General features: G+C 42.5%; 1 protein-coding gene across 1 annotated transcript; it reads right to left on the bottom strand.

Annotated features, from left to right (window-relative positions):
* Positions 1–4: 4 nt before the first annotated feature.
* LOC145804868 (uncharacterized) lies at positions 5–1,502 on the bottom strand. Its single transcript, XM_082900185.1, has 2 exons — positions 583–1,502; positions 5–486 (listed from the first exon to the last, which is right to left on the bottom strand). The coding sequence occupies exons 1-2, from the start codon at positions 1,422–1,424 to the stop codon at positions 39–41; spliced, it is 1,290 nt and encodes a 429-aa protein (XP_082756311.1). The 5' UTR covers positions 1,425–1,502; the 3' UTR covers positions 5–38.
* Positions 1,503–12,239: the final 10,737 nt, after the last annotated feature.

The following is a 12,239-nucleotide window of genomic DNA, read 5'->3' as shown; positions in this document are numbered from 1 at the left end:
GAGTCAAAGTTATCTCCAACAATGTCCCACATTTTTGTCTATCCTTGCAAGTATTGGGAGCTCCTCCTTGATAAAAGACGAAGATTGCTATGAATGAACACCAAGTCCTCCGCTCTTTGAGGGACCATTTTGTTCCTTCTCACTGAGTGAATAAAGGAGTAAGTACTCCAATTTCTCTCACAACAAGATGAAGAGGCGGGTTGCACAAGTAATCTCAAAGCTAGTTTTTGAAGAGATGGTGCATATGCACCATATGCACACCACCAAGTATAAGGGTCCATGTGCCACCTATTATGAATAGAATCATACTCCGAGAATGCTTCAACATAACCCGAAAATTTTCCAAACTCAGTTATCACCTTGGTTCGCTCTGTGATATCTTCAAAATACCTCTTAAAACACTTGTTCCTCTCACGTGTCACCTCTTCATCCCTATGTGGAGGAACTCTATTTTGATCCTCATGGAGCCACTCATCACTATAATATCTACAATACAAAATAGGAAAAAATAATTATTTCAAGAAAGACTAGATAAGTCCATTAAAATGAAATATCTACAACAAATTTAAATGTGATACTTACTTTGGATTCAATGAATGTGCCATACAATGGAGAGGAGTATTGTTTTTATTCCAACGATCCACGAGAATTTGATGTACCACATTGTAAAATGTAGATTCCTCATCTATTCTTTTCCCTTCATGCCTATATATTGTCATCTTCACTTTCTCTATCATTGTGTCCCACACATCATACACTAAGTGAAGGCAAGGTTTGTCCGTATCACAAGCCCTAAGCATGTCATATATAGGACCCGTGAAGGAAAGAATATAATCAATGTAGTCCCACCACACATCATCCAAAATCTTTTCTTTTACAAATTTGGCCTTCCCAACATCATCCTCTCTATAGCAATTCCACTTGTCACTAATTACCATTGCTTGAAGCCCATGTTTTATAAGCTTCAACCTCTTGAGCATCACAATTGTGGAGGCAAATCGTGTTTCGGCAACCGATAGCAACTTCAATGACACAAATTCATTGTACATAGCCAATCGCATTGAGTGATTAGAGATAAAATTTTTAATCATCAAACCATCTCCAGCAATATCACTAATCCAACTACACTCTTCATATGTGACCTCATTCCTCTCAATATTCTTTGCCGCACAAATATTTTTCAAAGCTAGATTTAATGTGTGCACTACACAAGGAGTCCACAGAATATGAGAGAATTGAGCTTCAATGAGTTGTCCAGCTACCTTACAATTAGGAGTATTATCCGTGATGACTTGAACAACATTACTAGCCCCAACCTCATTAATCACTTCTTTCATCAAATTTGCAATAAAATATTTGTCTTTAGTTTCTCCAGAACAATCAACTGCCTTAATAAACATAGGCCCACTTTCACTCACCGCCATAAAATTAATCAAAGGCCTCCTTTGAGAATCACTCCAACCATCACTAACAATGCTCACCCCTTTTTCCTTCCATGTACCCCTAATTGGTTGTAACAATCTATCAATATTTGCCCTCTCCTTTTGATGTAATGTGGTTCGTAACAAATTATAACCGGGAGGCAAATATCCAGGAATATTATGGTTTGTAGCAAATGTGTAAGAGCTAACATAGTAAGGATTTCTTGCAAGATTAAATGGTACCCCCCCTGAGTAGAACATCCTAGCAATTTCAAAATGTAATTGCTCTCTATCCTTCATGTTGAATGCTTTCTCAATAGCACTCCCACTCCCAGGCGCACTTCCACTCCCACTCTCACTCCCAAAAATATTTTGTAAATTCTGAAATTGACCCTAAAAATGTTTTGTAAATTCTGAAATTGGCCCCGTGCGTGTCCGAAAGTGTCCATAACGTGTCCTGGACGTGTCCGGCTTCAGAAAAAATAAAAAAAAATTGGATACTCTCTAGTGCGTGTCGGAAACGTGTCCACCGCGTGTCCAACGCGTGTCCGTGTCCGATATGTGTCCGACACTGGTACGGAGCCCTCGGAGAGGTGTCCGTGCTTCATAGCCCCCAACTTTTGAGTTAAATCAGAACTGTTCACTATATGTGACACAACATCCATCCCTTGTTGGCTGAAATCCCCATCCTCAACTAAGTCACTGCTTGAGGGGCTAGTGTCATGCAAAGCAGTTGCTTGGAAGGCATCAATTTCTTGTTTCTCCCCCTTTACTTTTTTTGAAAAAGCAAACACTTTTAAACTTCTTTTTTTTTTTTTGATAAATCAAACACTTTCAAACTTAATTGAGCAGAGGGCATTGTATAAGAACTTCTTCTACTTGGATAATGGATCAGCTACAGGACTCCTCTATCACTTTCAGCCTTGTGAAGCTGAAACAAAGGATCACATTGAAAGGATTCATTCATTTTCATAAAAGAACCACCGATTTGTCGACTTCATACCATTTTTCTAATTTCAAGATCTCTTTTTTACCAAATTATTTTTCATCAGAAATACTTTTAAGGCAATAATTCCAGCATTGTACAACAAGACCAAACTACATTCAATTAAAGGATATTTCTGCTACATGATGACTAAGAAGAGTTGGGTGTTAGAAGTTCATTCACAAACACATTGCTTGAGAGCATAAAGCTACCTGGTTTATGAAATTGCAGTCCAGAAAGCTTCCAACTGATGAGATTGTAAATAACTTAACATCAAACTAGTGTTGCTTATTAACTTAACATCAAACCAGTGTTGCTATTTCTCCCTTTTCAAATAAATGCAACCAACAAGAGTATTGCAATAGTTTACTTAACTTAACTTAACTTATTAACTTACACTAAAATAGTTCATAACCAGTGTTGCTATTTCTCCCTTAACTTAGCTTATTAACTTTACTTAACTTACTACAATAGTTTATTACCCTTCATAACTTGCTATTTGTCCCTTTTTGTAGATGTCAAGTTCAAGTGTCAGTGGCAGTAGCTCAGATTAGTTGACATACGTCAACAGAAATTATCGTACATGTAATAAAAAGGCCACCATTTTAATATCACAAACCGATCGAAACAAAAACAAGTTATTCTACTCTTGTAATAATTGTGGTTTTATCGGATGGTGTTTACCTACGAATCCAGAATATAGAGGTCATCAAATTCCAAGAGACGAAGTGTCAACTGTCGGCGAAGAAGTTATGACTGAACAACTTCGAGCTATGACCGAACAACAAATAGAGATGACGGAACAACTTCGAATTCAGAACGCGAAGATGCAAAAGTTGATATATATATTGTCCGTGTTGCTTGTAATTGGTGCCTTTAAACTTATGTATATGTAATAACATATATATACATATATGTAAGTTAGAAGTAGAAGTAGATGTCCATGTACAAGTTCAAGTAGACTAAATACTTTTGTGATGTTTTTGAGGAAGTTATGTTTTGTTGTATATTGAAACCTAATTATTGTACCTCTTTTGTGGTGAGTGGAATGGAAAATGACTTGTTCAAACTTGTATACTTTCTTCAATACTCATTGAATCGACATTGTTAAATATAGGAAATTGTTGAATACAAGGTAACTATTGTTGAATACAGGTAAACTATTGAATATACATGGTTGAATACAGCGAAACTATTTAGTATACATTGTTGAATGCAGGGAAACCATTGAATATACATTGTTCAATACAGGGAAATTACTGAATATACATTGTTCATCACAGGGAAACTATTGAATACATATGGTTGAATACATGAAAACTGTTCAATAAACATTGTTGAATACAAAGAACTGCTAAATAAACATTATTCATTACTAAATATTGCAACATCTTCATTACATAACAAATAATAATAATAATAATAACATAACTTCATTAATAATTAGTACACCACATGTTTTACAAATCCACATGCTGAATCTCAATAACAAAGTTGTAACATAAGCTACAATCTCAAAAACAAAGTTTGAAACTCAGATTAATAAACTACATAATTTCCAATCTAAAAAACAAATAGTTGGAATACATAGAAACTAGTCAAACAAGTCTGTAATATCCAAGCTTTCCAGTGTGCATGCATGAGAAGCTGATGGGGTTAGAGATGCAGAACCATAAATCTGAGTTGGAGCACTCATCAAACTTCCCTGTGTGCCACTTATGAAGTCCGATGGAGTAAGAGACGTGCCTCTGTAGACACCCCATTTTTGACCGTCCTCAAGACTTGGACGTCACTGTTTGAACACACGGTGATCTTCCATGTTTGTGTTCGTTTGGAGTTCCCAGAGGCCTCGGCTCGCGCGCCTTGCCTCAGGATCCCCGAACTCGACTGTTTAGTGTCTGGTTTTGCACCAAACACTTGCATCTTGCCCTTGAGAGGCAAGGTGGGGCTTGTAGACCATCCCCACCCATCACCGGCAGTGGCTAGATGCCACCGGCTGGTTTTTGCTGCCACCGGCAATATAGTTTGCCGGCCGGCACTCTTTGTTGCCGGTCAGCACTATTTTGTGCCGGTCGGCACTTTGTTTGGCCAAGATGGCATTTTTTGCCGGCCGATTGCTGTTCATCTGCTTTTGCAGATATTTTTGGACAGCTGTATTGTTTTTGCTCCCCTCCATACACGTGTATGGAGGGATCTCCCTCTTGAAAAGCTTGTCTTGTAAGCTTTACAAGAGGCATATAGAGAGGAACTCTCTCTAAGGAAAAAAAAGAGCTTTTAGACATTTTTGAGGAGAGAAGACAGAGGAGAGCTCTGGTTTTTCCTAGGGCTAGGGTTAGATACACTCACCTATCTCTCTTTTCCTCTCATTTTGTACACTAGGTGTTTTGTGTCTCACTATTGCACACAAACACCTAGTGTTTCACCTTCCTCTTGGAGCTGAGGTTCTAAAGAGTGTGTTTTGAAGTTTTGGTGTTGGATTCAAGCTCAAGGAGGCCATTGGAGCACCATTGTTGAAGAGGACTACAAGGGTGAGAAACTAGTCCTTTTTTTTCCCCATTCTTGCATCGATTTTCTACTAGTCTTAGAGATGTTTTTGTGATTATTGTATAACATAAAAAAGTTTTATTTTTAAGCCCTCTTTATTGTTTATTAAGAGTGTTTTGTTGTTTGAGGGGTGTTGACCACCCTTAGGCCTCAAAAGGCCTCATTTTGAGCCATTTTGTGCTAGCTCCGGGATTTTGGTGTTGAGGTCTCTTCACCACTGAAATCTTGAGGGATTTCAGTGGTGAAGATGATGCTTTGAAGTCCCAAGAAGGAGAGGGCCACCCCCTCTCCTTGTTGTCCTTGAAAATGGCATATTTTGACCTCTTAAGGAGGCCTATGCTTGAGTGTGTGTTGAGCATGTTTGGTTTGTTTTTCATGCTTATATATCTATAATATAACATGATTTCAAGTTGGTTTTGGAACTTCATGCATGTTTAGCATAGTTGCCATGTAATGCCTTATTTGTGCCTTAACATGTTCTAGGTTGTTAGCCTTTGTTGGAGCATGTTTTAGGCGTGCATTTGTGAAGATTATGTGCTTATTTTGCCATGTTTTAGCTCTGTCCATAATCGTTTGGGTTGATCATTGCATGCATTATATAGCTCCTTTGTATTTAGGCTTGTTGGCCTTGAATATGTGCATGTGTAGCATGCAATCTTTGCATTGTTTTGATGATTTGGAATCATCCTACATGCCATTTCAGTCCCATTCCCATGCTCGTTGGATTGCCTCGCATGTCTCTTGAATGCTTTGAAAGCATGTGTTGCAATGCTCCATGTTTTGGCCATGGTGTACGTCTTTGTATTTGGGCCAGTTAGATGCCATCTAAAGAGTCCTTTAGCCTTGTTTTAACATGCTAAACCTCTGATTTTGGTCCTCCTTTGCATGCCTTGTTTGGTCTTGTTAAGTGTAGTTCAATGCCTCATTGATTTGCTTTGAACACTTAGGCCATTTGGTGCATGCTTGGCTTGATTTGTTGCTTGGTTTGGCACCATGTATTAGCATGATTTTAGAGCTTATAATGCATGCTAATTGCTCTTGTTCATCCCTTTCAAGTGTGCTTGATTGTTGCTTGATTTGTGCCCAAGTGTAGGCCTTCCATCATGTGTATATGTGTACATGTGTTTTGGCTTCTTGTTTTGGTCATTATGGCCACTGTTTTAGGCCTTATTAGAGCTGCCTAATTCATGTATAAGTCCAACTTTCCATTTATTTGCATTGCCATATGCATGCTTGTATGCTTGCATGAGTTAATTGCCATGCCATGTTGCATTCCTAGCATGTATGCCTAGGTTGCATTGCATTTTGCATGGATGCCTTGTTCCTTGAATTGGTGATAGGAATAGGGCCTAATTTGTTTGATTGGTTTGCATGCATTTGAAATCAAAGTTGCATACTTGGTTCCTTGGGCCATCATGCATGGAAATGCGTGATTGGTGGTCCGAGAACCGAGGCACATGTCCCTTTGAGTCATTACAATGATAAGAGACATGGTTGGTGCATACATGCTTTGAATTGTGCTGCCATGCCTTGTTTTGCCCTCTGTTGCTGTGAGTTGCAGGTTCTGCAGGAATACTCTGCCGACCGACAGTGTAATGTGCCGACCGGCACTATTTTCTCTGCCGACAGCTTCAACTTTGTGCCGATGGCCATACAACACTGCCGGTGGAAATTTCATCTAGCCGGTGATGATCCCCTCTGTCCAAGGATGTAGTCCTGAGGTTTTGACAACCTCCAGAGGAGGAAAGGGAGGAAAACAGAGGCAGCTTGCGCATGGCGGCGCGCTTCTCGAGACGTTTTACTGTTTTCCTAAATTAGTTAATTTGTTAATTAATTAATTTGTAATATTTAATTAGCTTGCGTAGTTAATTAATTTGTAATAATTATTCGGTCCCTCCGAGCGAGGGCAAATCTGTAATAAGTGCGTGTGGGTGGTGTGTATGTCTTCCAACCTCACTTCTTTCTTCCCTTTTACTTACCTGCTTATGATGGTAGATTAGGGCACGTTTAATTTAGCATACCTTATGCTATGCATGCGTGCATCCATGCATTCGTATTACATGCATTAGGCTCGGTACATCACGCTAACTGCATCAGTACTTCAATTCCGAACTGAATATGTGATAATTGTGCATTTTCACATGACATGTTTAGGATAGCCGAGCCTATTCTAGCAATGCTTTGTATGCGATGCATTAGGCACTTAACATGGACTTGGATCATGCATGTTTGCTAACAAGTTCTTTGTTTTGGCACGGAGTACTATGTAAGTATTTCCGCTTTAGCATATCGCATGAGTGTGAATGTTACCATGACAGCATGCTTAACATGTGGCTAGATGCTTATGTGTTAAACTGTTTTGAATGCCTGTGGGTGAAGGCCAGATTGTTTGAGTTGGAAAAACTCGTTGAAATCCGTATTTTAGCCTACTTGCGAGTAGCAAATTCCAAAGCATTTTCAAACCAAACGGATATGCAATGTTTATTTCCAAATTAGGCAATCTAGTCTATACTTGTTTGCTGTGCGCATAACATAGTAATTCTAGGCTAATAAATGGAATAAGAACACGTAAAGTTTTCAAAAACGGATATCACGGTTAGTAGAGGCCGGTCTTCGGACCGGGCGAAAGGGGGTGCTCATAGCTGACCTTCCCCGATCGTACCCAAGCTACCGAGCCGAGACAACTCCGGTGATGACGGACATGTGGCCTTCGGCACCGAGTCAGGGTTTCCTAAATTCTCCCATTTTAAAATATTTAGGTGGCGACTCTGTATCTGGCAAAGCAGTCCATGTTTGGCACTACTTTTTCAAAAATCTGTTTCTCAAAACGATTTGCCAGATTTGGACTCTTTGGTTCAGATTAAGAACCGCGACAACAAAATCGAGTCCGAACTGTAGCACGAGGCCCCCTCCGCGGGCGCTGTTACAGTTTCTGGCGACTCTGCTGGGGAAATTTAGAGAGTTTGACTCGAACTCGTGATATCCTGTTTTGACTTCATTTATGTGTTTCTTTGCATTGCATGTCCATTGGTGCGCCTAGGAACACAGTGTTTGCCATCTGCCATTCCTGAACGGTTTGCCGGAGGCTTGTCTTGTCAAGGCATGTCCATAAGGCTGACCGGCTATGGGCTCTGACAGTATGGGAACACAAACCCCGGTTTTACCGAGGCACCCTTTTTGACCATTCGACCTAGTGCATATTCAGAACCATAGTGACCATTCCAAGCTAGGACAGGTTGCTTACCCGATGCTAAGTTGTTTGAGAACCGCTGTGTGCGTAGTGAAACCCTAGCTCCTGACAAAATAGGACAGGGAGACCCTACCCCAACATAGGGGTGATTGAGCTCTCTTTACTTGCTATGTGCTTCTAGAATTTGTTTCTACAGGAAACGCACATGCCAGTTTGCGAGTTTGAGTATCAGGCCCGAGGGCACCATAATCAGTATTGCTGAGAATCAGTTATCAGGAATCAGTTATCTGCGGGTATCGGGTTCAGTTTTTGGGAACAGAAATCTGGGAACAGTGATCAGCAGTAGGGTACAGTTGTTTGGCTACACCCGTATTCGATCAGTTTGGGCTGAAACACTGTCTGTTTTTCTTTCAGTTCAGGGAGTTGCAGAGTTGATACAGAACAGCCAGTGTCTCCCTTTTGCTGAGGCAAGATTTATGGCGACACAAAGTTCAGAAGAAATTGTGGTTATGACGGCTGCATTGGAGCAGGGGACCGCTCCGCAGAGTGAGGCCAACATCAGTATGTCATACCCGCCCAGGTCGCCCGTTGTGCACCCGGTTTGGGCTCCCCAGTTATACCAGGCTCGTGAGCCCACCACCTTCGAATTGATGGGGATGATAGGCGATCTCCAAAGGTCTGTGGCAGACCTCGCCTATGGAATGTCGGCTTCACCGCCAGCGGCACCGTATGCCGGGAATTTTGTACCACAGGAGCCCCCGCTACTGGGGCGGATTGTGATAGAGCTCAGCCAGCCAGAGGTGGCTTCCGGCTATAGCCACGACATGCCAGCACCAACCCAGGCCCTCGATCAGGCTGAGGCCAAGGGAAAGGACAAGGCAAAGGTAGACGCCGACCCCATTAAGCAACTGCTGTGGGCAGTCGAGGCTTTGAAGGCCAGAGGGATGAACAAGCAACAAACATCTGCAATAGTGACCAAAGCTGTAGATGATGCTTTCCCCGCTCCAACCAAGGGCAGTTCAAGCCAGACAGAAAACCGGGATGGGCCCCGTCATGCCCAGACAATTCCAGTAGCTCCCACCCCTACACCGGGAAAGGTTCAAAAAGCCAAGGCAGCGCCAGCTGATCCTTTCGCCAGCGCATCTGGCAAGAATCCTCAAACTGCAAAGTACCTGCCCCGAGGGCGCAGGGTCTTTCACGACCTCCACATGCCTTTGTCTAGGGCATTGCTGATATTGGCGAAGAATGGGCATCTTAAGCCTTTGGAGTCCCGGCCACTCCCGAAGAATCTCCCCGCCACTCATGATGCTACCTTGTACTGCGCGTACCATCAACAGTCCGGTCACAGTACCGATGGATGTTCCCGCCTTCGTCATGAAGTGCAGGATTTGATTGATAACAAGGTTATCCTACCACCCACCTCAGGCAAGCCCGTCACCACTCAGTTGTTGGATTTCGAGGGCTCAGATACTGCGAGTATGTAAAGTGAACCGCCTGCGGGCAACATTTGGTACACTTTTGATGAAGCGTCTGGCACGCATTTTTGAGCATCGGTGAAACCGAGTTTCGTAAATCTTGGCTTAGATGTCGAGTCAGTCTTTTGTTTTGAGTCTGTCTCTTTGTCTTGAGTCAGTCTTTTTTTTGCTTAAGGGTCTGTCTTGTTGTATCGAGTCAGTCCCCGTTGTATATAATACCTGGTGATTCTGGGGTTGTTGTCCCGAACACCATTTTGTTTTGTAATTATTATCTGTTTTTGTCTTGAGTATGTTTCTGCCGAGGGGCCAGTTGCACCAACAGAGCCGATTGAAACAGCTGTTGCTATCTCAACTTTCATGCTTGCTCTCAGCATAAGGACCAGAGAATTTGAATGGGCTGACAGTACATCTCGCCTGCTCTCCTGTGTGCCCAAATTCATTGCATTAACCTAAGTTTTTCAAAAAACAAACTTTTGAACACTGCGGTGATGAAAACGAAGAGGAAGGAATTCCTCGGGTTTTGCAAAATTTTGATCATTTTGAGAGAAAGAGAGGTGTGCTAAGCCTTTTTATGAATAAAATCATGCTTGTCGGCGTGAGTACTGGGAAGGATCCTGGCCTGATCCAGATTGGTTCCACACTATCTTTGGCGCGAGCGATTCGTCGCCTTCTTAAAAACTTTCAAAAGTAAATGTTTTACGCGGCCCTGCGAAGACCTGTGTGGAATCGCTCTTGAGATTGCGCAGCCTAGGATCCCTCTCAGCCTCAAGATTCAACCTATTTGTTTTCCGAGTTTGAACCCGTTCAGAACCCTCAGAAAGTTCAACGGACAAACTCCATGGAGGTCCGTGTGGCCAGTTTCGAAACAGCCCTCGAGCAAGAGGCACCAAAGCCGAATCAGAAGGAGTAGATCTCGTCGGAAGAAGCTCGTAGAGCAACCGGGATGGATTCTCCGCAAATCAGCGCAACAGCCGTTCTCCTAGACACAGGGAGGCTTCAATTTCAAAAAACCATTTGGCATGGACTTGCTACACTTTTACCCTTTGAGAGGCTCGCTGGGCCGAAAACCCGGAAGGGCGGTCCAGGCAAAAGTTAGAGCAAGAGAAAAATACAAAAGAAAGAAAAGAAAAAAAAATACAGAAAGAAAAAGAAAAAGAAAAATGCAACAAAAAAAGAAGAAATAGAAAATGAAAAGAAGCTCGCAAGGTCGAAAACCTGCATTGGGCGCCTTGGCAAAAGTGAGAGCCTAAAAAGAGTGAAGGTTAAAATACCCGAGTGGACCTTAACCGGAACTACGTAAGGCTTGATTCCCATGTTTGGGATACGTAGGCAACTTCATCATGAAGTCCAGCCCCCAACGCTTTCATAAGCGCCTCAGTCCATGCAATGGTTTCAATTTCATTCCAAAGTCCAGTCGCCAACGCTCCCAAGGCGACTGTGTCCATATATGTGTTATGATCGTCTTCGTCATCTCTGTGTCTGAGAGTTCGACCACCGCCAATGAAGACTGTCTGCGGACTGCTGCGGCACCATCCCAAACAAGGGGCAACTTTCCGTTGCCGCGAGCCGCCGTGAGCCGCCATTCAAACTAGGGGCAACTTTCCGTTGCCTCCCACCCCCTTTAAACCAGGGGCAATTTTCCATTGCCTCCGATCCAAGGTTGCGCATCTCAAAGGGTAAGCTCCATGCTTGTTGAGCATCAGCTGTTTGAAAAATAGTTTTTGAAAATTTTTACTGAGGTTGACTATTTTCTCGAAAACTGTTTTATTTTCCAAAACTGGACCATTGTCTTGGACCCCAAAAGGAAAACTTTCAGTGCTTGCGGCCTGACTCGCACGCTTTTCAAATCAAAAATTGAACAAGTACGTTAATCCGACTCTCATTTTGATCAAAACTGTTTTAGTAGAAAGCAAAAACGAAAGAATGGTTAAAATGATGAACTAGGGGCACAGTTGAGCCAGGCGTTCTATCTTTCCCCCGTCACCGACGTACTTGCCAGAAGATCGCTCTGCCCGCCAGAAGAAATAGCTGTGAGCTAACGGCATCAGGCGTGAACCCGCAACTTCCTATTCATCCATTAATCACCCCGGGGAGGGATGGAAAATGAGAGATTGAAGAATAGAGAGGTGTAAGTTGAGAGAAAAGTGAGGAAAAGGATTTTGAGAGAAAATCCGAGCTTGAGAGTCGAGTGATGTGAGGATCACAAATCAGAAAGGGTGGGAAACAATACCCAGATTGAACTGGCTCCTCGTGGTCCGAGGTCTCCCATCTTCTCTAATGCGTCTGTATGTCGTGTCTTTGGTTTTGTTTACCTCAACCTTTGTCTTTGGTCTTTTCCGAGCGTGTCTCGTTGTGTTTAGGTCGTGTACCTCTTTGTTTGAGTCCTCCCCGCTGTGTTCAGTTGTAGGCTCGACATCCCGGTCTGAAAAACCCTTATTCGATTTCAAAAATCGCTTATGCTCAGAATGCTGTGCCATTCTCTACATTTGAACATGTTTCGACTCCAACCAGTTCCATCTTTGAGGTCCGTCTTGTCAGATTGGGCTGTTTTGTTTAGAATTGCCGTGTGCCGAATGAATCGAATGCTGTGTTATGGGCTATATGCAGGTTAATCCCCAATAGAG

The sequence above is a fragment of the Camellia sinensis genome, chromosome 12 (genome assembly GCF_055761805.1).
Source record: "Camellia sinensis isolate YWXY chromosome 12, ASM5576180v1, whole genome shotgun sequence".
In the NCBI taxonomy this organism is placed as follows: Eukaryota; Viridiplantae; Streptophyta; class Magnoliopsida; order Ericales; family Theaceae; genus Camellia; species Camellia sinensis.
This window is presented reverse-complemented; position numbering and strand designations above follow the sequence as displayed.